Genomic DNA, 27,503 nt, shown 5'->3' with positions numbered 1-27,503 from the left:
AGACACGTTCGGTACACAGTAGCTACAGTGTTAACCACTGAGTACCACTCCAAATGGCACTCCGCTGACAGTGACCCCCGTATTCATGTTAAAGGTTCAAACTGTTTTTATTAACTCAAACAGCTACTTTTATTCAAACTTCTACAGTATAGAACCTTGTAAATTTGGACCTGGGGCTTTGGGTTACATATATGGCCTGAGGTTTTCTTTATTCTCATTGCTAATCTCAGCAGGATAGTGCCGTCCTTCAGGTCCATAATCCCGTTAGGCGAGTCTCATCCTAATCCAGCCAGAACATCGCTGTCCGTCCTGGGCTCTTGTGTCCCTGTCAGGTATGCTGCTGCACCACTGAACATACAGGTACGATATGTTGCTACTACCTTTTCACCTAACCTCTGCACGTTGAGTAACTTGACTGGATTTACTAAGGGGTTTCTTGTCAAATGTGTTGGTGAGACGTCAGCGTTGTGGTGTGCTTCTATTGTAAAACAGATTGTGAGGCTTGTGTGTAGACATTTACAGGTATATGTGAACATTTAAAAGTAGTCGTGGGTGGTGTTGCGCAAATTGATAATCCTTGCGACGGTTCATTGCCTTGCAATAGTTCACTTGAATAGTTCATTTTGATGATGTGCGCGCGGTTGTTTGTTACAGAGCAGGTGGTACAGACCACTCCCAGTGCTACGGTCTGCAGGGACGAAGGTGGTACAGACCACTCCTAGTGCTACGGTCTGCAGGGACGAAGGTGGTACAGACCACTCCTAGTGCTACGGTCTGCAGGGGCGAATCCTCTACTTTTGCAGAGCACTTGAGGCTGCACTGCTGCAGTGTGTTCTGTGACTTTATAATGTAGTCATTTGCTGGCGCCTGCTTTGATGCAAAGAAATCAAAGGTGCACCGTTTGAGCTATGATCCTCAGATTAGGCCAAATATCAAGTGGCAAGGGATAATCTATCAGAGAAAGTCAGTCTGGGATTACATGGCCAGCATGCACAGGTTCTCTACAGGTGTACTAGTGTGGCAGAGGCCATGTTTTGTTGGTGCGACAGAGTGGGTGCAACCTGATCTCACTTGGCCTGTACATGGGATGACATGTACAGTTGGAGAATACATTTTATCTTATTTGAATTTGATTATATTCAAGATAAAATAATGAAATTGTTGTTTTAGAGACCCACAAAAAGGCAGAACAGCCACAGATGTTGGTTTTCAGCGTGTTCTCTAACAGTTGGATGAAATCCTTTTCCTGACTGTTGTTCCTGTCTTCCCTTCTGCGGTAACTCGCTTGTCCTCGAAAGCAGCTTGTCAGTAGTGTGTGATGAAGGTTATGCCTTGAAACGTGCTATTCTGTTTCCTCTTTAAACGTCAGGCTTTGCCAAACAATGTGGTTGGAGCTTCATAGGACCAAAACAGCAGAGCTTCTTTAATCACAGGCTCAAGTACTGGCAATTATTATCTTCAAGCAGGATGTGGAGAGCGATTATTGGCAATGCCAATACACAACAACGCAACAGCTGCCAGAAAAAGCCAAAGTCAAAGCTCCCCACAAGATCCCACATGACATGGCATTGCAAAAACGATTTCACGTGCATGAAAAATTGTTCACCAATGACTGTTATAATCAGCATGGTCTCTGAAGTGGCTAGATGAACCTTCAGGAGTTTCATGCTCCATTGCAGCATATGTGACATTCTGACTGTCTCTGAGGTACCGGACGACATAGAAACAAATCTGGTTTATTCATATTATGGGATGCTCACTTCAGCAGATGTTGCCCTAGTTACTGAGCTGTTGTCCTGGTATTTGCCTTTGTCACAGGATGTTTAACTGGGTGGTGAAAGTGGTTCCTCAGCCCCCTGACGCCCCTGGCTCTCTGGGACAGGAGACAGTCAATCCCACACCTGCATCACCAGTAAGAACACACTAATCACACCTGCATCACCAGTAAGAACACACTAATCACACCTGCTTCACCAGTAAGAACACACTAATCACACCTGCTCACAAATCAACTCACCTGTATATCTGATCACCTCACATGATATTACCAAAAAGATTTTAAAAATCACAAAAAAAAATATTATGACTTGTCCTCTTCACATTACCTGATTGTCTGTCTCCATCTTTCTCTCCAAAAGCAAAAAGTGTCTAAAGATGAAGTCAAAAAAGAAGGTGATGCTTCTGTTCTTCAAACAGTGTATCATAGCTTTGTAAAACAATGAAACAACCGTGAATACGTGTGTTTTATAAATGCCTATTCAATTTGTTAACCCTCTTCTTCAATTCTGTTTTATGTACGTGAATCTCAACAGTCAATGCAAAACCAGCCATACAGAAGGAAGAGGATATTTCAGAGGACAATGGGTATGTGTGTAGAATTTGACCTGTGAGCAGTCTGGTCTGCTTGCATACAGACTTTTTGCCATGATGGTGATGAAGGTGGCGGTGATCTCTCTCTCTCTCTCTCTCTCTCTCTCTCTCTCTCTCTCTCTCTCTCTCTCTCTCTCTCTCTCTCTCTCAGTATTCAGAGTCAGAGTGGAGTGATGACCTGGCTCTCCAATGGCTTCACGAGTGCTCTGCCTCAACCAACAGGCAGCCCTAACCTCAGCAGATCCAACTCTGTATCCAGGGTGAATGTTAGACTGTACCAAACACTGCCTGTATCAATCAACCAGTCTCTAATTGAATCAGTGTAGGTCTTTTTAAGCTGTATAAAGGGTTAATATGTGATTCTATGTTTCTCTAATTCCATCCCTCCACTTTCTGCTTCCATCCATCAGTCACTGCAGGAGGTACAAAGAGAGGATGAAAGGTACAAAGAGAGGCCTTTTTTAATGTGTTGGTTTTGTGAATTCTGTTGACAATTTTGTTGTTGTATATTACTTCAAAGTATGTTGAAATGTGGAAATATATCATCTTTTTCAAAAAAAAGTTTGATAGCTCTATTAATTGACTGACGATTCCTACTTCCAACAGGAATGGGGTGATTAAGTGGATTGCAGAGGGACTGAGCAAGGTGGTGCCTCAGCCGGATGATAAGTACAGAGAGGATATTCGAGAGGAGGAGGAGGAGGAGACAGAGGTGAGTTGACACTATCATGTCACTATGTCACGGTTTCTGTGGAAGTAGATTGTAGATGCATTTTTTCAGGAGAACACGTGGTGCTCCAGGTCCACTGGTCATCTATAAGTCTTTGCGAGGTAAAGCCCCGCCTTATCTCAGCTCAATGGTCACCTTAGCAACACTCACCCGTAGCACACGCTCCATCAGGTATATTTCACTGGTCATCCCCAAAGCCAACACTTACTTTGGCCGCCTTTCCTTCCAGTTCTCTGCTGACAATGACTGGAACGAGTTGCAAAAATCACTGAAGCTGGAGACTTATATCTCCCTCTCTAACTTTAAGCATCAGCTGTCAGAGCAGCTTACCGATCACTGTACCTGTACACAGCCAATCTGTAAATAGCACACCCAACTACCTCATCCCCATATTGTTATTTTATCTTCTTGCTCTTTTGCACCCCAGTATCTCTACTTGCACATCATCATCTGCACATCTATCACTCCAGTGTTAATGCTAAATTGTAATTATTTTGCCTCTATGGTTTATTTATTGCCTCACCTCCCTACTCTTCTACATTTGCACACACTGTACATAGATTTTTTCAATTGTGTTATTGACTGTACATTTGTTTACGTGTAACTCTGTGTTGTTGTTTTTGTCACACTGCTTTGCTTTATCTTGGCCAGGTCACAGTTGTAAATGAGAACTTGTTCTCAGCTGGCCTACCTGGTTAAATAAAGGTGAAAAAACCCAACAACCTTTTTTCCTAGATGAAACATAAATTTAAAACATAATTTTTGTCAGGTTGCCCTCATAATAGCGTTTAAACAATATAATAACTTTTAAAACATAATTACTACATGCCTAGTAATGATGCTACATTAAAATCTTAGCTCCCCACGATAATGCAATATTCTCACTTAAAATCACTTTTTTGTAAAATAATTCTGCTCCCCCGGCTTGATGAATAACCGGCGATGGTCTATAATGATGTAACAGGCTTTTGAATAACTCGCTTAATCAAAGCCAATGGTGTCACAGGGCTTTCAGAGAGCTGTGAGTGAGACGCGATAGCAACGTAATACCACGAGAGAGGTTTAGAAATGTAATAATCTGTTATGATATCCATGGTGTTAAGACGTTGCCGACTTCCTCGCGCCATTATCTCATAAGTATCTACTCCATTTAACTGTTCCTTTTACAGTAGGCCTACTGTTAGTTTTAAAAGCATCGAGCCCTCTTAAAACGGAGTGGTCATGGCTTCCCAGGCTCTCCCGAGGTCCGACTGCTGTAGGGGGGGGGCTGATTACTCATATATGACATAATAAAAATGCCATTTTGCTAGAGTTTCTTTTTCTAATCTCCGTAACGAGTTTTTTTTTGACTTTATGTTCCTTTATGTACTTAAGACGCACGAAGAGTATATCGCAGAGCCATGTGTAAGTACAGCTAAATAACAGGCTGTATCTGGGCAGGACACCCATCTACCCCCTGAGTAGTCTGAGTAGTCTTACAATCAGTAGTCTGCAATCAATCCACCATAGCATTTGCTCAAAAAGCTTCACATACGTTCAAACATTCACTTGAAGGATTCAAGGATAGAATTTTAAAAAATGGTGAAGTTCTGGACAAATGATATCAATGATTGATGAAATCTACTCCTTCATCTTACAGACATGTGCAATAGGATACATTATAATAATAATGATTATGACACGAAAACATTGTTCTGAACATGTGAACAGCATTCTTTTGCACCTTCCTATAAGTTGCACACAATTCACATATTCCAGATCCTGTGGTGAAAGAAAGTTTCAAATTCATGGGTACAATCATATCGGTAGATTCCTAATTCCTTTAAAACATCACCCTGTCATACGTAACTGGACATCAGAGGAGCATTTTAAACTATTATCATGTAATAACACACCATAACATGATCAAAACAGTAATGTGGTAAATATTCCATCTAACCTTCATTGTTAAAATGGACGTTTGTGACTCTGGCTTCTTTTTTTCCAGGTTTATAACATGAAAGATGTGCCAGGTATATGTTTACATTTGTCACACAGCAATCCCATTTTTTTGTGTTGTAACTTCTTTGACTTATTATGGATGACTTATAACTAGTTATTATTGATGTGGTCTATTTTCTGTCTAGACGCAGAGCCCCTCCCACACATACCTGTGGTGGAGATCTTTTCAGACGATGAGGAAGAGGATCGGGTACCACAGTTCCCCCTCAAGTGAGTCACACAGAGACCTCCCTCCCCCCCACCCCCTCCCACCTTGCCTTCCATCCTTACCTCACTGAACAGACACATCTCCACAGCCAAATCCACCTTTACTTGCTGACAAAGCTTGTCTTAATCCTAATCCTCTCCCACCCCCCTCCCCTCTCTCTCTCTCTCTCTCTCTCTCTACCCCCTCTCTTTCTTCCTCTTCCTCCCTGTCTGTCTTGCGTTGCAGAGTGGTTAACTGGATTAAGAATGTTATTCCTCAGCCTGTGATGCTCCCTGCAGGTTACGTAGAGGCCCAGAGTAAGGCTCAGAGCAAGAGGTCATCTCTTGACAAAGGTACAGTCAGAGTTTAAATGTTTGAGGCCGGTTACCTGGACATACGCTGATTGTACAAACAGTAGGAACACCTTCTTAATATTGAGTTGCACCCCCTTTTACACTCGGAACAACCGCGATTCATTGGAGCATGGACTCTACAAGGTGTCGAAAGCGTCCCACAGGGGATCCTGGCCAATGTTGACTCCAATGTTTCCCTCAGTTGGGTCAAGTTGGCTGGATGTCCTTTGGGTGGTGGTTCATTCTTGATAAACAGTGCGCCTGGCACCTATGACCATACCCCATTTACTCAAAGGCACTTCATTCTTTTGTCTGTCCCAATCACCCTCTAAATGGCACAAATACACAATCCATGTCTCAAGGCTTAAAAATCCTTCTTAAACCTGTCTCCTCCCCTTCATCTACACGGATTGAAGTGGATTTAACAAGTGACATCAATAAGGGATCATAGCTTACAGTCTATGTCATGGAACGAGCAGGTGTTCCTAATGTTTTGTCCACTCAGTGTAGATTAAGCCTAGTCCTGGACTAAGAAGCATACCCAGTGGAGGATCTCAATTGAAATAACTTTCTAGTCCTGGACTAGGCTTTATCTGTGTCCAGGAAACTTGTCCTTATAGTCTAAATCTACTAGCTGTACATCTACGCTACTGTTGTACACCTGTCTTCTCCTTTCCTCTCAGTTTTGTCGCCACCTCCTGAGTCTCTCAAAGGTGACGAGGACTCACAAAACTCCAAGTAAGTTTCACCCGAGAGCGCTATGCTACTCCTGTCACAATGTAGGCTCAGCTGTCTGTATGTGTCTGTTTGTAAGTTTCTGTGTTCCTTTTGGCCCGTTAGTAAGGTGTTTCTCTGTGTGTACCACAGTGTCGTGGGCTGGTTTGTGACGGGCCTCGGCCTCAAGATGCCACAGCCTGTCGCGAGATCAAGAGATGACGTTGAAGTTGTGCAGAATAGTAAGTGTTTATTATTTATTTTTACTTTTTTTTTTTTACATTTCTCTTTCTCTTCCCTTCAAACTGATGTCCCAGTTCAAAATAAAATCAGATCTTAAATCACATAATAGACTCACATTCTATTTCATTTATTTAATTGTATTTTTTACTATTTCTTCTATATTCCATAAAGTGTTAAAGAACCGAAGAGACCGTAACCCTCTCCTTCTGTTGGTCCTTTTTAGACAGATCCTAACTCAGTCCATCTTCTGTTGGTCCGTTTCAGACAGACCCTAACTCAGTCCATCTTCTGTTGGTCCGTTTTAGACAGACCCTAACTCAGTCCATCTTCTGTTGGTCTGTTTCAGACAGACCCTAACTCAGTCCATCTTCTATTGGTCCGTTTAAGACAGACCCTAACTCAGTCCATCTTCTGTTGGTCCGTTTCAGACAGACCCTAACTCAGTCCATCTTCTGTTGGTCCATTTTAGACAGACCCTAACGCAGTCCATCTTCTGTTGGTCTGTTTCAGACAGAGCCTAACGCAGTCCATCTTCTGTTGGTCTGTTTTAGACAGACCCTAACTCAGTCCATCTTCTGTTGGTCCGTTTCAGACAGACCCTAACTCAGTCCATCTTCTGTTGGTCTGTTTCAGACAGACCCTAACTCAGTCCATCTTCTGTTGGTCCATCTTCTGTTGGTCTGTTTCAGACAGACCCTAACTCAGTCCATCTTCTGTTGGTCCATCTTCTGTTGGTCTGTTTCAGACAGACCCTAACTCAGTCCATCTTCTGTTGGTCCGTTTCAGACAGACCCTAACTCAGTCCATCTTCTGTTGGTCTGTTTCAGACAGACCCTAACTCAGTCCATCTTCTGTTGGTCCGTTTCAGACAGACCCTAACTCATCCATCTTCTGTTGGTCTGTTTCAGACAGACCCTAACTCAGTCCATCTTCTGTTGGTCCGTTTCAGACAGACCCTAACTCAGTCCATCTTCTGTTGGTCTGTTTCAGACAGACCCTAACTCAGTCCATCTTCTGTTGGTCCATTTTAGACAGAGCCTAACGCAGTCCATCTTCTCCTACTGACATAGATGATTGTGGACATTTATACAGCTCAACTGATCAACCCGGTAGCTGTGAGACATTGCTTGAAAAGAAATTGAACTCCCCTTTCTTTATGGATTTCAGATATTTTTGTTTGATTTGAAATGTATTTAGTCAGTGTATGTCAGTTTATTAACATGAACTGTTTTGTCTGTTGATGTCAGTTATTCAACTCTTGTCGATATGTAGCAAGAAATGGTGTCTTGTCTTCATTGAAGTAATCTTTGCAACAATTTGGATACATTAAGGGATTATATTAGAAAATGCGTACAGACACATAGAGCTATCAGACAACATTGATACTCATAGTTTTTGTACATGAAAGAGAACATATTAAGCTGCCATCTTGTATGGTATGCTTGTGGCATCATTTCACATCAAAAATTTAAGACACGAGAGATTATTTTATGACACTAAAAAAGCGCACACACACAAAAAACCCGACATGTTTTGCCCTTGTGACCTATTCTCATCGCCTTGAACTATATGGCCTAAAGTTGTAATGTTATTTATTTTGATTTGATTGAATTGACTTTTAGTGAAATCCACCAGAGACGATTTGACAAACACAGTCAAGGCAATCAAGTTATTATAAAATAGATTATAAATGATGTCATATTAAATATTATGTGTCATGTTAAGAGATTGATGATATGAAATTCAACAAAACATTTTGCACAGTATTCCTTTGGGCGTATTGCGTTTAAATGGAATATAAAATAAGAGCATGTCATATTTTAATTGTGGGTTTCAAATATTTCCCTCAATTCAAATGCTACACCTCAAACCCAATTGATTCTTCACATTAACATGTTGACTCTGGGTGCCATGTCATGTCCAGACAAAGACAGTGACCTACTGTGTGGCTGCTTGTCCCACAGTCTCTAAACAACCCAAAGCAGTGGATCTGGTTCTGGAGGAAGTAGTAGAAGCAGACTTGAAGGATCTGAATCAGGAAGTGCCATCCAAGGCTATGCAGTCAGAACCACCACAGCCTTTTAAGCCCGCACAGACGACACAGCCAACACAGACGACTCAGTCACAGCCGGCACAGCCAAAACAACCAGTGAAACCAGAAGAGCCTGAACAGACTCTTCCAAATGTGCCAGAGTCTACAACACCATCGCTGGAGGATGCTGAGACTCAGACGGGCAGGTGGACTCCCTTCATAGAGAGCATCAAGAGAGAGGCTGAGGGCGTAGCTATGGCTACCATGGAGGAACGGTAAGGAAGGAGTCAGACAAGATCAAATATTTATGTAGAATATCACAGCAGCCTACACACAGTCACTAATTCACACATTCAGTCGGGTTATGGTGAACCAACAAAACTTGCATATCTTCTCATAGGGTTAACCAGATTGTTTTTTTTCCCAGTCTGATGGAGTAATACAATTAGCTCAATAAAATTAACTTGGGTGCTACACATGACATACTAGTAATATCCCAGAACATGCACATCTATGCAGGATGACCCAGGAGCGCGTGGATTTGGTGCGAATGGCGGAGGAGGTGGCCAGACACACAGCTGAGACGGCTATCAGGCAGATGCAAGAGGCACAATCAATCAAGCTTTCCATTCACAGCCAGGAAGCCATTCTGGAAGAAGACGAGGACCCAGAGTAAGTTGTCACTCAGGCCTCAACGTCCTCAGGGTCCACTGCCTACTCCAGAGAGAATGTATAGGCTAGATCCAACCACCTGCTCCCCTAGACTTAAATCGAAGAAAATGTAACATTTATCGGGGTCCTGGTTTGAGACAACTGGCCATAAACGTGTGAAGTCTCTATATGCCTGTACACGTATGTGAGGGGAGGTAGGGCTGTGTTTGTCTTATCTGTGTCCATGTCATGCCCTGAACAGGTTACACATGCTACGGGAGGAGGAGAGTGAGGTGGAGCACACTAAGAATAAGATGACAGAGTAAGATATACCTACTCATACACTCCTAGAAAAAAAAGGTGCTATCTAGAACCTAAAAGGGTTCTTTAGCTGTCCTCATAGGAGAACCCTTTGAAGAAGCCTTTTCAGGGTTCTACATGGGACCCAAAAAGGTTCTACCTGGAACCAAAAAGGGTTCTCATATGGGGACAGCCGAAGAACCCTTTTGCAACCTTTTTTTCTAAGCGTGTAGAATAAGATGGTTTAAGAATAACCAGAACAAAGAGAGCGGAATATGCCCATAAAGGTTCTACATTCCCTTTGTGAAATTCACTAGCTGCCTCAATGCTTCTCAGCGTGAAAAACAACAACAGTAGGCTATGTGTTTGGACTGTAAATTGGTAACTTACTACACCAATGTAAAGCATTTTCATCTGCAGGACCTGAGAAAGTGCTGTGTGTCATATTATTTAGGTATTTGCTAGGGCAGAAACCAAAACGTGCACAGGGGGGCTCATGACCCAGTTAGGGAAACCCTGCCATAATTGACTGCAAACTAGTTTATCAACAACAATTTGTGTAATCACATTCACATCGAGCATTTCTTGTCCAGGCTCGTTCCAAATCTCTCGTGGATGCCCGCTTAGCGTAATTTGTATCCTCCTCCTCATAGAAACCACATCGCTTCCCTTGGCAAAATGGTCCCCTCTCGACGGTTGCCTTAGTAACAGAGCGCACTTCCTATTTTTCCGCTTTGACGCGGGTGAAGGATGGCGCAGGTTTTGTCTCGAGTTGAATCCATTGAGGGAGACGATTCTCTCTCTATTTCAACATTTTTAAACCCAGCAGAACATTTGCAGACTTGACAACGTATTCGTTCATGTCGCAAAGATGCGTCTTAGGAGGGATACTATTACATAATGCACTTCGAAATATCTTGAGTGTCCAAGTGAGTACTGTAATTAGCCTGTCAAGGATGCCTTGTCCATATTATGCAAAATGTTTTTGACCCAGATGTAACACTTATGTACCTGTTGCTAACCGTTTACTGGCAAGAAACTAAATGTCTGAAAATATGTTTAGTTTATTCCAAACTGTACACTTATTTCTTCTAGGGAATTATCTTGATTGGCTACTGAACTGGTTGCTAGGTTGATTACATAATGCAGGGCATTAGTAGGCTGGCATTAGCAAGTGAGCTGTTTTGTTGTTGCTCTACTACCTATGCGATATGGTGTCAGGTGGTTATAGGGGGGAGGCATTATGATCATCAGGGAGAAACATTCTGTTGTGTTCATATCACTGTGTGCATATTTCTCTAATGTAGCCCTAACTGCCCATGTACTGTAGGTGCCAGGTGTGTCCTGCTAAAGAGCAACCAGTGGATCCAGCAAAGAGTGCCGCTCAGTCAGAGAGCGACTTTGCATCACCCGACGTTGAACCAGAGCCCCAGGAAGAGCTAGAGTCCCAGAGGGCCTCTCCATCCCCTCCTCCCAGCCCAGAACCAGATCCAGTCAAGAGAGCAGAGCCTGAACCTAAACCAAAGGCACAGGATGCCAAAGTAGCACCTGAACCGGTGACCCAACAACCACAGAAAGCAGAGGGGGCAGAGGACGGAACCGCACCTGACACCACTACCAAGGTGAAATCCCAGCAATGGTTTCTCCTGAGGCCTGTGCAGCTGTGGTACCTGTCACTCATGGCTGTTCTGTTCCTCATTTCTGCTTACTGTCTCTGCAGGAGGAGGGGGAGACTGCAGATGAGGGTGGCTGTGGTGGTAAGTATTTGTTCATTATAATACGGTTGTGTTTATGTTTGTATGGGAATATTGTAATTTAATGTGTTTCTTGGTTTGAAAGTCGCTAGTCCCATGATGGACCTGACCAATCCATTATCTGCGGAGAATGCATTGACCAACACGTGTGTGTGTGTGTGTGCGTATGTGTGCGTGCGTGTTGCGTGCATTCATGATCTCTCACAGTGTAGGGATTCATATTTTCCCAAACTCTACCAAGCTTCAATACCGGGAATAATTCATATTTATCCAGAGCGCCCGGGAATTACAGCAAAGTGCCTATTTAAAGTGTTTAAAACCAAGATATGGTCACTATGCCAGGGTTCTCCCGAAATAAGAGTGGCTCAGTGCCACTTTTTTGGCTTGGCTGCACCACTATGTAAAGATTTCAGAGTAAATTAAACTGATATTTAGAAATGATAGAGTAACTTTGACCAAAATTGCTAGATAACCTCCTTCAACGAATGAGATATCTCCTATATTTGGCAAAATCGAGTTGATGATTATACAGATAGCAGATCAGCTCATGGATAACGGGGAGATGAAGAGTGGAAACTGTTTAAATATCATTATACAACAGGTGGGTCTAATCCTGAGTGCTGATTGGTTAAAAGTGCATTCCAGACGGTGTCTATTCCACAAGTTACCATTAGCTAAATCTATGAGTTAAAATGCCTATTTACTCTGTTCCATCTGACTGCGCAATCCACTGTCTCATCAGCCCAGGCAAGGAAGTTATAAACTTGATCCCCACTATAAAAAGCATCGAGACATTATCTCACATTTATTTTTGACTAACATTTAGTTTTCAACAGAGGAGATTTGTATAAACCTTGCTGTCAGTCTCTCTGATATTTGCAACATCGTTTCAATATTCAAAGTGGATCTCCAACTGTCCGATAGTAATGAACAAGTAGGGGTCGGGAGTCGGGACGAGAGAGAGAGGCGGGCGAAATCATGAATAAGCTTATACAAAGAAATGTCAATTGAAAAAATGTAGTTTAAAAAAACAGATAAAACAACACCTTACCGCACAAAGGGGACTGTGAAGAGACACAGCCATTTTATATATCTTGAATTGAAATGTGCACTGTACTATGTATAGACCTAGATATTGTGTCTATGTACTGATATGTATATTTCTTTCCACGCAAAACCCACCATTGGTGTGTGTGTCAAAGACCTCTATTTTCATAACCATCTGATCATGGTCAGCTGACATGAAAGTAGAGCTCTTTGTCCACGCACACCAGTGGTGGGTTTTGCGTTGAAAGAAAGATGCATATGCAGAAAATAACCTTTGATGTTATGGAGCTATTTCGCTTCCACTGGTCCTGGCGCCCTTTTTAAGGGCAAGTTTACCCAGTAACAGGACATTTTAGACAAACATCTGGTTGCCAGTTTTTGTATTATTTATTGTTTAAATATAAATAAGGGTGACAATAATTATGGGCCTGACTGTTTATATATACTTTTTGAGGAGGGGGCCGGGGGCCCCCTAGCAGCCGGGCCCTAAGTGACCGCTAATTGTGGATTTTTCCCAGGGCCGGCCCTAATTAGGATGAGTGTTGTCTAGTGCTGCCTGACTGACGGTATTGTGCTCTCCTCCCAGTCCCTGCCAGCTGTGATGCAGTAAAGAGCTGTCTCATGAGTGTTCCCCACGCGCCTGCGTGCCTCGACAGCTTCAACAACCTGCTGAAAGAGCACAACATCACCCCTCCTAAACTTCCCCCCATGCCCCAGCTCCCCACCAATCTCTCCCAGTTCACCTCCCAGGTCACCCAGCTAGTGCCCTCTCTCCCTCCAGAACTCGCCCAAGAGCTCTCCCAGTACACTCGGCCATTCACCCAAATGTCCCAGCGTGTTTCCCAACTGCCACAACAGATCTCTCAACTGCCCCAAATGATGTCCCAACTGCCCCAGCAGCTCCAAGTTCAAATAACTCAGGAGTTACCCGGTCTACCCACCAACCTAACCCAGCAGTTATCGAACTTACCCCAAACCCTGGCCAATATCCCCAGCCAGATATACAACATACCTCAGCGAGCGGGACAATCCTACGCCAACGTGCAGAACCGCCTGAACAGCCTTATGCCTCAGGATGCCTAAGCAGCAGCAGCAGAATCTTGACCTGGAGATGGACCACCTGATCCGCCAGGTCCCCCTCCACCACCGCACCCCCTCCCCGTCCTCCCCCAATAGTACCCTGGAGATGCCCAACGTGCCCTCCTACCCCAACTGCCCCCATCAGCCTGTCCAGGCAGCTGTCAGGGCTTTCCAACCCCGCCTTCCACATCGAGGACGACCCCACGTCCGCTCGGTCCTCAGGTGATTCAGCGGCAGCCCACAGACGTCCCGCTCTGGCATGCTGCCACGTTCAGTGCTGTGCCGTGCTTAGATCTACTGGGCTATGTTGTGTTGTCGTCCGTTGTTGACACTAGCACTGCGTTCGTTGTTGTTGTTGTTTGGATCCTGTGGTTCCAGGAAGCTCTTGCTTTAAATGGTCTACTCTGTTTGTTCTTTGTGTGTTTTGTTTTGTTTTTGTTCTTATAGATTAGTTTCAGCTGTCTGTTTTGTGATAGGTAATGTCTGTTTTGTGATAGGTAATGTCTGTTCTGTTTTGTGATAGGTAATGTCTGTTTTGTGATAGGTAAGCCTTCAAGTGGCAATTGAACAACAGAGGAAGAGTCAGAGTATAGGTCACTTGTAGTGCCCTGTTTAGTGTCTAGCATGTGTTTACCACAGTACAAAAGCCTCATTACTAGCTTTGTTCCACTTCCCCATAACATCCCTGGAGAATAGTTGAGTCAAATTAGTGTGTTCCTGTTTCTTCCCCAGCGAGCTCCAGGCTCAGTGTGCACCCTGCTGTCAACGTGGAGGACGTGGATTCAGTCGGAGGGGGGCACCGTCGACACATTCGCCAAATCCTTACCCCCCAGGACCCCAACCTCAAGACCCTGACCGTACCCAGAGTGTCCAAAGCCAGCCGTCAGAGGTGAGCCCACACTCCCAAATTAAATTGCTTCCACATGGAATAAGGGTATTGTATAAATGTAAAGCAGCTAAACACATAACCGCTGGCTAAGTAATGTATAATTCTATACTAGTTCTACTACCATTGAATTTATTTATTTCCCAATCTAATCTATAATTCTATCTTCTAAATGTATGTTTTCTTTTTCTCTCCTATATTGCTTTGGCCAAAACAGCAAAGTTGCCGATAAAGAGTAAGAACGGAGCATGAATACACTATAGTAGATCTTAGACCAGGGTTCCCCAACTGGTGGCCTGCGGGTGGTTTTATTTGGCCCCCCAAGTTTTCTGAGCAAATTTTTAAAATAAAAATAATGTGTTTTCCGCTCAAGGAAAAAACGGCCCGCGGCTGAATCCAGTTGATGCTCCCTGTCTTAGACTGTATTTCAAAAGTGCCGTGTTCTCTGTTTTGTTTGTGGATAGCCCCATCCACATCGTGTGTAGAGTCTCTTTACCTCTCCTTCTACTGGCTGTGTCTCTCAATAGCATGTTCACCTGCGTTTGCAGTTCTTTTTTCGGCAGCTTTGTATTGCTTTGCGCTGTTCTGTTCTGTCTCATGTTGTGATGTGTTTGTTCTCTTCCGTGTTTCTGTTGTCTGCTATGTCAGTCATGTAAGTACTAATAGTCAATCAACAGATGAGGAGTATCTTGCACTGCATCTTCAGTGCGGCATCTGGTCGTCTGTCCTGTGACTCACTATACGAATGCTTTTGGTGATTGTTTGTGATTAGGATTCTCTCCCTCCTCTACCTCATTCTGTTTCTCGGATTTGCTTCATCCTCCTCTCTTCCCCAACCATTGGAGTTATTCCACAATCAAACGCACACACAGTCACGCACACTCTCACTCTCACACTCCTCTGTCCCTGTTGATGGAACCATGGGCTGACCTAGTGAGTAGAATCCCGGGAAGATGTAAGATATGCAGTCATTGTCACGTCAAGGATCCATCCATCCATCCACAAGTCACTGTTTGTCCAATCATCAATAATTCCCCCAGACTACATCGCGCCACTCTTTCACCCCATCCTAACCTGTGTGCCTCTCTGTATAGTTTTTATAATTTGTTTACAGTATACTCAAAAGAGCTGATGCTCGAGGTAGTTCAGGGCTTCATTCAGAGTACATGCATGTTAAACCAACATAATGTTATCATGTTCGACCATGTTCCACATACTGTATTTCCCTTCCTGTGTAGATTGTAATGCCCATGGCAAGGCCAAGACTGCAGGGAACACTGGTAACAGGGCAGGGTCCAAATAAGAGCAGCCTTGGTCTTTCCTCTCCATCTGTCTTTGGATCAGTTATGTGCGTAGTTTCCTACTGTGCTTCAGTGTTGTTCCCTGCCTCCCCTCCACAGAAAGAACCTGCACTCTCAGAGTGAGGATGATGATGAAGAGGAGACTGAGACCGCAGTGAGGGCGTGGCCTAGCCAGTCCAGCATCCTCAGTGGAGACGATGGGTGAATAGTGATACCTCCACATTTCCACTGTTAGCTAGCTAAATGTGTCTCCTGCACAAAATGTGTTGGCCAGTGGGCGTCGACAATGTGGTCAGAATGACCTTTCTCATAGCATCAGTGAATGTTTTTAGAAAGGTCGTATTGACGGAAATTCTGACACTTAGAAGTGTGTGGGAGACATTTTTCCAGTTTATCGGTGCTTTTATTCACACCAACATAAGAAGAGTCCGTGTGGGACTGTGGGTTGTTCATATTTACTTCAGAAGGACAGTGATGTGTGATGTCAGGCAAAGTGTTTGGGACAGGTGTGTGTGTGTGTGCGTGCGTGCGTGTGTGTGCGTGTGTGTGTGTGCGTGCGTGTTAATTAACCCATGGATGTTTTGTGTTTGAAGGCTAAAGGAGCGGCCTGCGTCGTCCGCTAGCCAGGCCAGCTACGTGGTGAACGAGCGCCTACAGGAGCTGGTCAAGATGTTTAAGGAGAGGACAGAGAGGGCCAAAGAGAAACTCATAGACCCAGATGACTCTGATGATGACAGTCCCACTGCCTGTGTGTAACACGTTTACACTCTGGTCATGTGCTCAACATACACAACACTCACAACACATAGAAAGATACAGTTACAAACACACATGGGTTACGAACAATGAGCCTGTTTAACAATACTACCAATAGGGGCGCTAATGTCAAAAGAGACCGTAATACTCCCAAAGCAAATGGGCATTTCGAAAAAGTAATTCACTCCATGGCTAATAAAAGACAGTTGTTGTGAAGGGTTACAATAGCTTTTATTTCCAAGTGTTAACACACAGCCACACACAGCACAGCTCGGGCCCTCCGGTCACACACAGGTGAGCCGCATCAGGAAATACTTCTGCAAATACTTCCTTTTTTTCCACTTCCCCAGAGTCAGACGAACTCATGGATACCATTTTTATGTCTCCGGGTGCAGTTTGAAGGAAGTTGAAGGTAGCATATCGTTAGCTTAGTGTAATTGCTGGAAGTCTCCAGGAACTACTAACCAGCTCCTCTCAAAAGCAGGGGAATATACCTTCTAACTACACCAAAGCTGGGTGGTTGGTCATTTAAAGCCTTACAAAGCTACACATGGTAATCTATATTTTATCAATTCGTTAATTTTACTGATAATCCTAAAGAACGAGATTCTCCACTTCCTCATTCTGTCCCGTTGTCGCATAGAGATGTATAGAGATCGTAACGTTTTGTCTATCTCAATGGCCGTGCTCTCACGGACGCCATAATGAGACAGATACAACGTTACGATCTCTATACATCTCTGTGTCAACTGAACAGAGTGAGGAAGGGGATAAAATATAGATTACCATGTATAGCTTTGTAAGACTATACATGACCAACCACCCAGCTTTGGTGTAGTTAGAAGGTATATTTCCCTGCTTTTGAGAAGAGCTGGTTAGTAGTTCCTGGAGATTTCCAGCAATTACACTAAGCTAACGATATGCTACTTTTAACTTCAAGTATCCCTTTAACCTGACCTTTCACCTCTGACTTGTGACTTCTCTGTCTCAACGGCAGCCCCTGTGAGAGCTCCAACACCTCCTCCTGCGCCTCCAGAGGAGCCGGAGGAGGAAGCACAACCAGCCTCCCCTGAGAGGGAGATGGAGGAGCAGCAACCCCAGTCTAGACTGTGTTGCAAGGTGACGCCTCCTCGCTGGATCAGAGCCCTGCTTCAGTACCGCTTCCCCTCTAGCATCGACCCCTTCACCAGTGAGCTCCCCCTCCGCCAAGCATACACTACCTCCTCTTCTACTCCTTTAACCCTCCTCTCTCATCCTCCTGCTTTCCTCCTCCCTGCTCATAATCTTGTAGTCTACCCTCTCATCTCCTCCCTTTTCGACTCCAACTCTATTGCCATTTCCTGTGTAGACTTCCTTTTATCAGAATGTTAGTTTGGCTCCACCAAGTGGTTAATGGGTTGATCTTTCAGTGACCTAAATTGTTGATCCTGTCATTCAGTACCAGTCAAAAGTTTTAGAACTCCTACTCATTCAAGTTTTTTTTCTATTTTCTACATTGTAGAATAATAGTGAAGACATCAAAACTAGGAAATAACACATATGGAATCATGTAGCAACCCAAAAAATGTTAAACAAATCAAAATATATTTTATATTTGAGATTCTTTCAAGTAGCCACCCTTTGCCTTGATGACAGCTTTGCACACTATTGGCATTCTTTCAACCAGTTGCTTTTCCAACAGTCTTGAAGGAGTTCCCGCATATGCTGAGCACTTGTTGGTTGCCTTTTCTTCACTCTGCGGTCCAACTCATCCCAAACCATCCCAGTTGGTTTGATGTCGGGTGATTGTGGAGGCCAGGTTATCTGATGCAGCACTCCATCACTATCCTTATTGGTCAAATAGCCCTTACACAGCCTGGAGGTGTGTTTTGGGTCATTGTCCTGTTGAAAAACAAATTATATTCCCACTAAGCGCAAACCAGATGGGATGGCATATCGCTGCAGAATGCTGTGGTAGCCATGCTGGTTAAGTGTGCCTTGAATTCTAAATAAATCACCAACAGTGTCACCAGCAAAGCACCCCCACACCCTCACACCTCCTCCATGATTCAAGGTGGGAAACACACATGCAGAGATAATCTGTTCACCTACTCTGCATCTCACAATGACACGGCGGTTGGAACCAAAAATCTCAAATATGGACTCCTCAGAACAAAGGACAGATTTCCACTGGTCTAATGTCCATTGCTGTGTTTCTTGGCCCAAGCAAGTCTCTTCTTCTTATTGGCGTCCTTTAGTAGTGGTTTCTTTGAAGAAATTCGACCATGGAGGCCTGATTCATGCAGTCTCCTCTGAACAGTTGATGTTGAGATGTGTCTGTTACTTGAACTCTGTGAAGCATTTATTTGGGTTGCAATTTCTGAAGCTGGTAACTCTAATGAAGTTATCTTCTGCAGCAGACGTAACTCTGGGTCTTCCTTTCCTGTGGCGGTCCTCATGAGAGCCAGTTTCATCATATCAATTGGTGGTTTTTGCAACTGCACTTGAATAAATGTTAAAAGTTCTAGAAATGTTCTGGATTGACTGGCCTTCCTGTCTTAAAGTAATGATGGACTGTCATTTCTCTTTGCTTATTTGAGCTGTTCTTGCCATAATATGGACTTGGTCTTTTACCAAATAAGGCTATCTTCTGTATACCACCCCTACCTTGTCACAACACAGCTGATTGGCTCAAATGTCTTAAGAAGGAAAGAAATTCCACAAATTATATTTGAGCAAGGCACACCTGTTAATTGAAATGCCTTCCAGGTGACTAACTCATGAAGCTGGTTGAGAGAATGCCAAGTGTGTGCAAAGCTGTCATCAAGGCAAAGAATGGCTACTTTGAAGAATCTCAAATAGAAAATACATTTTCATTTGTTTAACATTTTGTTGGTTACTACATGATTCCATATGTAATATTTCATAGTTTTGATGTCTTCACTATTATTCTACAATGTATAAAATTTTAAAAATAAAGAAAAACCCTTCAATGAGTAGGTGTCCAAACTTTCGACTGGTACTGTACCTGCTCTTTCTTTTGAAGTGTGGGGATGGTGCTTAGGGGACTTCAGCCTTTGCTAGGGGGTTGACACTGCTTCTCTCTCTCTCTAGATCTGGTCTATGTGCTGTGGCTATTTTTCGTCACCTTGGCATGGAACTGGAACGTGTGGCTGATCCCGATGCGCTGGGCCTTCCCCTACCAGACCCCTAGTAACATCTACCTGTGGCTGCTAGCCGACTACCTGTGTGACCTCATCTACATCCTGGATATCATGGTCTTCCAGCCCCGCCTGCAGTTTGTCCGCGGTGGCGACATAGTGGTGATTCAGCTAGCTTAAGACCACATATAACTGCAGTTGTAAAATGGCACCATGTTGACAGTTTCCATGGAGACCATGTTGCCAGACGAGAGTTTATGTCTCAAATAGATTTTCCAGATACAACACACACAAATCAAAAGCATTGATGCATGTGTTTTTCTTTGTTTACATTGCAGTTTGACAAAAAGGACATGCGAAAGAATTACATGAAAACTTTCCGGTTCAAGGTAGATCTTCAGCTGAAAATGTTACAGAATTCACTACTGAACAGCTTTGAATGAGAGGCTGTTTTTTCAAGCGATGTAATGAGGTGTCCGTTTATTTTCTGAGCGTATCTGTGTTGACTGCGTTTCCCTGGGTTCCAGATGGATGTCATCAGTCTTGTGCCACTGGAATTGTTCTATTTTAAAACTGGGATCAACCCACTCCTCCGCTTCCCACGGCTACTAAAGGCAAGGCTCACCTGCCATCTGTGTGGTCCACCTGGGTAGACCGTGTCGCATACAATCGTGTTATTCACACTGCGATGAAAATATGTAATCTTTCTGAATTCTCCAGGTAATGTCTTTCTTCGAGTTCAACGACCGTCTTGAGGCCATCCTGACCAAAGCCTATGTTTACAGGTGAGCACAGTCAACGTGAGGTTTTGATCTGTATCGCCATGCTCAGATCACAATGAATAGGATTATATGGACGGGGGGGCCTGATACTAGATAAGCACTCCTATTAGTGTGAAATACTTTTAGAATGCAGGCCCTGGTCTTTCTGAGAGAAGTGAGGGGCATCTCAGTATGTATAACCCAGTCTCTTTCCTTCTGTCTTGTTTGATTAGAGTGATCCGGACCACCAGCTACCTGCTGTACTGCCTCCACTGTAACGCCTGTCTGTTCTACTGGATCTCTGCGTATGAAGGTCTGGGCTCCACGAAGTGGGTCTATGATGGAAAGGGCAACAGGTGTGTGGAATCCCCTTCGTTAACCTCATATCTTTACACTATCATCGTTTAATTGTCACTGTAATCCTGTTTTTTTTTCTTTCTCAGTTACATCCGCTGCTACTACTTTGCTGTGAAGACTCTGATCACCATTGGTGGACTGCCGGAGCCCACAACGCTCTTTGAAATCATCTTTCAGCTCATCAACTACTTTGTAGGAGTGTTTGCCTTTTCCATCATGATAGGACAGGTTGGTTATCACATTATCAAAACATGTGTTTGAGAGTGCATTATGTAAAATATGATAGTGTTTATGGATGAAATATCTAGATGTTATGATATTTGCTGTTTAAGACTACTATTTGTTATCTAGCTCTGAATCCTTATTTGACCATTTGTGCTATTATAAGCTGATTAAACTGTTGTCAATGGGTGTTGTGATTGGTGTCGACTCCTGATTGGACAATGACCGTCTCTTGCAGATGAGAGATGTGGTTGGTGCAGCCACTTCCGGACAGACGTACTACAGAGCATGCATGGACAACACTGTCAAATACATGGCCTCCTACCGTATCCCCAAAGACGTGCAAAACCGGGTCAAAACCTGGTACAACTACACCTGGCAGTCCCAGGGCATGCTGGGTAGGGACATGTTACTTTTCATTGGGTTGTGTTGCATTGCTTTGTCTTGTGTTGTGTTGACTCTGTTAGTGTCTCTATACAGATGAACAGGAGCTTCTGGTCCAGCTCCCAGACAAGATGAGGCTGGACATCGCTGTGGATGTCAACTATGACATTGTCAGTAAAGTCTCTCTCTTCCAGGTGCGTAAGTTTTAGGGCCTCTTCAGGCTGTCTCAGACCACAGAAGATTTAAAGATCTCTATCTCTCTATATTTATCAATCAACGCTTTCTTCTCCCTTTCAGGGTTGCGACAGACAGATGATCTTTGACATGTTAAAGAGTCTGAGGTCTGTCGTTTACCTCCCGGGGGACTATGTCTGCAAAAAGGTAAAGGCTAAAGCTAGATCCACCTCTCTAGCGAGTCTCTTTTTCAATGTGTTTACTGTGCAGTCTGTATGCACTCTGCTCCTTGTTCTTTGTGTAAGGCAAACTGTAAAGAACAGGAGATCTGTCCAGTTGTCTGACTGCCCCTCTGTGTTTCAGGGCGAGGTTGGACGGGAGATGTACATCATCAAGGCTGGGGAGGTGCAGGTGGTGGGCGGGCCAGACGGAAAGACCGTGTTTGTCACACTGAAGTCGGGGTCAGTGTTTGGGGAAATCAGGTGAGCATCCTGATGTCAAGTCTGACGTGTGCTCTTTATTTCGCTGAAGCAAGCGCACACATTTATCCAGGAAAAAGTGCTTTTCCCTCCTTAAATGTTTTCTCTTTGGGTTGAAAGCTTGCTTGCAGTGGGTGGAGGAAACAGGAGAACAGCCAACGTAGTGGCTCATGGCTTCGCCAACCTGTTCATCCTGGACAAGAAGGACCTCAATGAGATTTTAGTGCATTACCCCGAGTCTCAGAAGCTGCTCCGCAAGAAGGCCAGGTGAGAGAGAGGAAAAAGTGACTAAAACCTACTTTATTTATTTACGGGAATCCACTGATATTATGGCTGCCTCGAAGTTCATCATTTTTAGAGTGTAATGTAGTACACTATAAGAATTAGATTTCTTTTGCCTTATTTGTAACTTATTTTGTACATAATGTTTCTTCCACCGTCTCTTATGACCGAAAAGAGCTTCTAGATATCAGGACAGCAATGACTCACCTCGTACAGGTCGAAGATTTTTTCTTTAACGAGTCGGATGCGAAGGATTTACTCCAGACACCCGACAAGGCCCTCATCCCGTCATTGGCAGGAGAAAGAGACCGAGATATTGGGGATGTTGGTCGGGGTGCCTTGTAAGGATGCGACGGCGAGTGGGTAATCTGTCTCTACCATCAGTCCTATTAGCTAACGTACAACGAGCTACGATCACGAATATCCTACCAACGGGACATTACAAACTGTAATAACGTATGATTCACCGAGACGTGGCTGAACGACGACATGAATAACATACAGCTGGCAGGGTTTACGCTACATCGACAGATAGAACAGCCTCCTCCGGTAAAGACAAGGGGTGGCGGTCTGTGTATATTTGTAAACAACAGCTGGTGCACGAAATCTAATATTAAGGAAGTCTTGAGGTTTGCTCGCCTGAGGTAGAGTATTTTATAAAAAGCTGTAGACTACACTATTTACCAAGAGTTTTCATCCATATTTTTTAAAGCTGTCTATTTACCACCACAAACCGATGCTGGCACTAAAACCACACTCAATGAGTTGTATAAGACCATAAGCAAACAGGAAAATGCTCATCCTGAGGCAGCGCTCCTAGTAGTCGGGGACTTTAATGCAGGGAAACTTAAATCCATTTGACCTCATTTCTATCAGCATTTTAAAATGTACAACCAGAGGGAAAAAAACTCTAGACCACATTTACTCCACACACAAAGACACGCACAAAGCTCTCCCTCCCCTCTACATTTGGCAAATCTGATCATAATTATATCCTCCTGGGACTATGGTGGTCTGCTTGAAACATGTTGGTAATACAGGCTCAGTCAGGGACAGGTTGAAAATGCCAGTGAAGACACTTGCCAGTTGGTCAGGGCATGCTCAGAGTACACTCTAACCCGGAAGCTTACAAGAAATCCTGCTATGCCCTCCGACGAACCATCAAACAGGCAAAGCGTCAATACAGGACTAAGATTAAATCGTACTACACCGGCTATGACGCTCGTCGGATGTGGCAGGGATTGCAAACTATTGCAGACTTCAAAGAGAAGCAGTGCCGCGAGCTACCCAGTGACAAGAGCCTACCAGACGAGCTAAATTACCTCTCTGCTTGCTTCGAGGCAAGCAACACTGAAGCATGCATGAGAGCATCAGCTGTTCCGGACGACTGTGTGATCAAGCTCTCCGTAGACGATGTGAATAAGACCTTAAAACAAGCCAACATTCACAAGGCCGCAGTGCCAGACGGATTACCAGGACGTGTACTCCGAGCATGCCCTGACCAGCTGGCAAGTGTCTTCACTGGCATTTTCAACCTGTCCCTGACTGAGTCTGTATTACCAACATGTTTCAAGCAGAACACATTGGTCGCTGTGCCCAAGAATACTAAGGTAACCTGCCTAAATGACTACCGACTCGTAGCAATCACGTCTGTAACCATGAAGTGCTTTGAAAGGCTGGTCATGGCTCACATCAACACCATTATCCCAGAAACCCTAGACCCACTCCAATTTGCATACCGCCCCAACAAATTCACAGATGATGCAATCTCTATTGCACTCCACACTGCCCTTTCCCACCTGGACAAAAGGAACACCTACGTGAGAATGCTATTCATTGACTACAGCTCAGCGTTCAACACCATAGTGCCCTCAAAACTCATTACTAAGCTAAGGACCCTGGGACTAAAAAACCTCCCTCTGCAACTGGATCCTGGACTTCCTGACGGGCCGCCCCCAGGTGGTAAGGGTAGGTAACAACACACTGATCCTCAACACGGGGGGTCCCTCAGGGGTGCATGCTCAGTCCCCTCCTGTACACCCTGTTCACTCATGACTGCATGGCCAGTCACGACTCCAACACCATCATTAAGTTTGCCGACAACACAACAGTGATCACCGGCAACGATGAGACAGCCTATAGGGAGGAGGTCAGAGCCCTGGCCGTGTGGTGCCAGGATAACAACCTCTCCCTCAATGTGATTAGACAAAGGAGATGATTGTGGACTACAGGAAAAGGTGGACCGAGCACCCCCCTATTCTCATCGACGGAGCTGCAATGGAGCAGGTTGAGAGCTTCAAGTTCCTTGGTATCCACATCACCAACAATCTATCATGGTCCAAGCACACCAAGATAGTCGTGAAGAAGGCACGACAAAGCCTATTCCCCCTCAGGAGACTGAAAAGATTTGGCATGGGTACTCAGATCCTCAAAAGCTGCACCATCGAGAGCATCCTGCCTGACTGGATGCATCACTGCCTGGTATGACAACTGCTCGACCTCTGACCGCAAGGCACTACAGAGGATAGTGCGTACGGCCTAGTACATCACTGGGGCCAAGCTTCCTGCCATCCAGGACCTCTATACCAGGCGGTGTCAGAGGAAGGCCCTAAAAATTGTCAAAGACTCCAGCCACCCTAGTCATAGACTGTCCTCTCTGCTACCGCACGGCAAGTGGTACCGGAGCGCCAAGTCTAGGTCCAAAAGGCTTTTTCCTAAAACTGCATTATTCGTTAAGGGCTTGTAGGTAACCATTTCACTGTAAGGTCTACACTTGTTTTATTCGGCGCATATGACAAATACAATTTGATTTGATTGATTTGATTTGTTTGATGTTTCTGGCTACAGGAATATGCTGACAAAAGACAAGAAGCCTCAGGAGCCTCCGAAGGAGCCGGCCCAGGTGATTCCTCCTCGGACAGAGACACCCAAGCTACTCAAAGCTGCTCTGGAGATGGCTCATCAGAAAACAGGCCTCAAAAGGACCCTTGCAAAGATTAAGGAGAACACCAACATATCCAGTATTTCGCTACAGGTATGGTATTCACTGTACAAAAACACACACATTGTCTATACACACACAATCTACACACACACACGCACACACACTGAATGAGCTAACCTCTCCGTTTCCCCACAGCCCTCAATGTCCTCCTCCCTGACCCCCCTATCCCCAGTCTCTCCAGTCTCCAGTGTGGACCCAGAGCGCAAGTCTAGCATCATGTCCCCAACCTCAGACAGCTCCACGTTGCTCCGCCCCGCCTCCCATTGTCACAGAGGTGAGACGCTGTCCAAGGAGCAGGACAACGTGGTGGAAGAAGAGGCAGGAGAGAGTGGGAAGAGGAAAGAAAAGAGAAAGCCATGAGTTGTCTCCAAAAGCTTTAAGAGCAGTCTTCATGTGGAGAAATGGATGCAGTTGTTTATCCCTCTGTACTCTGTTGCAGAGAGGGAGACCAGAGAGAAGAGCCATGGGTCCTAAAGATCATCCAATTATGTCTCAGGAGTCACAGAGTCACAGTTCCTGTTCCGTTATACCTATAGACTCTTTTTTTTTTTTTTTTACCTCACTGACTGTCTTATCCCCTTGACACTTATGTATAGGGCCTAGGCTACCTAAATCCACAGGGGTGACGAAACGGGTGCTAAACTGATGTCTTCGACATTGCACTATATGTTTGTGTTTACAATCCCAGGGGTAAATGTACCAATCAGCAATAATTGACACAGACATCATCTCGTTATGGAGATAACAAAGAGGTCACACAGGGTAGAGCTGTATGTGTGTGTGTGGGGAGTGTGTGTGTTGGTGAGGGGAGGTGTCTCTCCAGGTCTTCTGTTATGTCTGCTTTCGGAAACAAATTCCTTCTCTTAAACCCTAGTTTTGTTAATTTCCTATTTATTCAGCAAGGGGAGGATTGTGATTGGGAAATACTATAAAGATGTTGGAATGTGAGGAAAGATTTTGCTGATGTTTATAAGAAATGTTTACGTTTTGTAAAGATGACCAGTTGTTTATAGAGTTTTGTTCAATGGAATATGTTATTTTTGCCTTATTTTTCATGGCCCTTGAGGTAGTGTTTAGTGTTTCTGGGGTGAATGGGTCAAATATGTAAATGTTGAAAAGTGTACAGGCCTAGATTTAAAAAATGTAAACAAATGTCAACATGTAAATCTAAATATTGTTTTGTATGTGCACAGGTAGCAGTGCAGCTAATAATTTCACCAGGGCTGGTATGCTGTCAGTTCACCATGCCAGATAATCAAAGATTTACTTTAGAGCCAACAGCTATAGCTAACAAATTCATTTGGAATTTAGCTGAACAAATTATGACAACGGTTACAACAGCTTTTGACATGAGGGGTATGTTTAAAATGACTGTTTATCATTTTTTTTACTAACTTGACAGATCAGAAGAAGACTCATGACCACAATCTATACATGTACATTACATGTTTTTAAGTTTGATATTATGATATTATTGTTTCATACTGTTAATCAAATGCTGTTTCATAAGTTCTTGGCTTGTAAATACATTGTAAACTAAAGGGTGTGTATATTCCATTAGTTTTCACAGGGAAATTCTTAGAACCATGCGTGTTAGTTTTTCAGAAATCAATGCAAGGTTTTACATAATTATATAGATCCTATATTCCCACTTGGAATACATAGGGTCTAAAAACCAGCTACCGAAACTGCCAGACAATCTGTAGATTGAATGTGAATATTGTTATCGTGTTGGTTGACTACGTTCTTTATGTGTGTTTAAATGGTATGTATGGTGTAGGTCAGTGGTTCCCAACCTCTTTTGGTTATTGTACCACCAACTGAATTTTGCTCTGCCTGGAGTGCCCCATGTGCATTTTTACCAGTAGGTCTATGGTCTCATGAATCTTCTCAAGTACCCCCTGTGGATAGGCCCAGTACCCCCAGAGGTCTTAGTACTACTCATTGGGAACCACTGGTGTAGGTGACAAAAGCTGGCAGCATGCAACACATGCTGAGAAAAATTGCATTTGTGACTCACCACGCAGCAAATCTGAATGCGTTGATATCACCATGATGAATGTTTGATGTTTTTGTGGATTATTTTACAAATAAATCATTACGCGATTAAAAATGAATCCCTGTCGCCTTTGTGTGGTTGTGTGATATTACTGGTGATATGAAACTTGAGAAATGGATATAGATTTACAATGGAAAATGGACACGCCACAGTAACATAACTCACGAACAAATCTGTTTTAATTTATACATCTGTTTAGCTTGATTTCTACAATTAGCAGCTTAGTAAAACTGCAC

General features: G+C 43.9%; 1 protein-coding gene across 3 annotated transcripts; it reads left to right on the top strand.

Moving 5' to 3' along the window:
- The first annotated feature begins 248 nt into the window (after positions 1-248).
- LOC112252594 (cyclic nucleotide-gated cation channel beta-1) lies at positions 249-27,333 on the top strand. Of its 3 annotated transcripts, XM_024423956.2 has the most exons (35): positions 249-360; positions 1,819-1,912; positions 2,139-2,172; positions 2,313-2,364; positions 2,522-2,630; positions 2,781-2,812; positions 2,977-3,082; positions 5,088-5,112; positions 5,227-5,311; positions 5,535-5,641; positions 6,325-6,379; positions 6,509-6,597; positions 8,563-8,905; positions 9,150-9,302; positions 9,544-9,603; positions 10,912-11,203; positions 11,302-11,338; positions 14,195-14,351; positions 14,566-14,583; positions 15,749-15,850; positions 16,243-16,397; positions 17,403-17,594; positions 19,499-19,707; positions 19,884-19,934; positions 20,073-20,159; positions 20,266-20,330; positions 20,540-20,662; positions 20,750-20,891; positions 21,124-21,283; positions 21,366-21,463; positions 21,567-21,650; positions 21,807-21,925; positions 22,043-22,189; positions 25,052-25,238; positions 25,344-27,333. In XM_024423956.2, the coding sequence occupies exons 2-35, from the start codon at positions 1,820-1,822 to the stop codon at positions 25,566-25,568; spliced, it is 3,993 nt and encodes a 1,330-aa protein (XP_024279724.1). In that variant the 5' UTR covers positions 249-360; position 1,819; the 3' UTR covers positions 25,569-27,333. The 3 variants fall into 3 exon arrangements, with proteins under 3 accessions (XP_024279724.1, XP_024279726.1, XP_024279725.1); XM_024423958.2 differs by lacking the exon at positions 9,544-9,603; XM_024423957.2 differs by lacking the exon at positions 14,566-14,583.
- Positions 27,334-27,503: the final 170 nt, after the last annotated feature.

Source organism: Oncorhynchus tshawytscha, linkage group LG06, assembly GCF_018296145.1.
Source record: "Oncorhynchus tshawytscha isolate Ot180627B linkage group LG06, Otsh_v2.0, whole genome shotgun sequence".
NCBI lineage: Eukaryota > Metazoa > Chordata > Actinopteri > Salmoniformes > Salmonidae > Oncorhynchus > Oncorhynchus tshawytscha.
The sequence above is the reverse complement of the archived record's forward strand: the minus strand, read 5'-3'. Positions and strand labels throughout refer to the sequence as shown.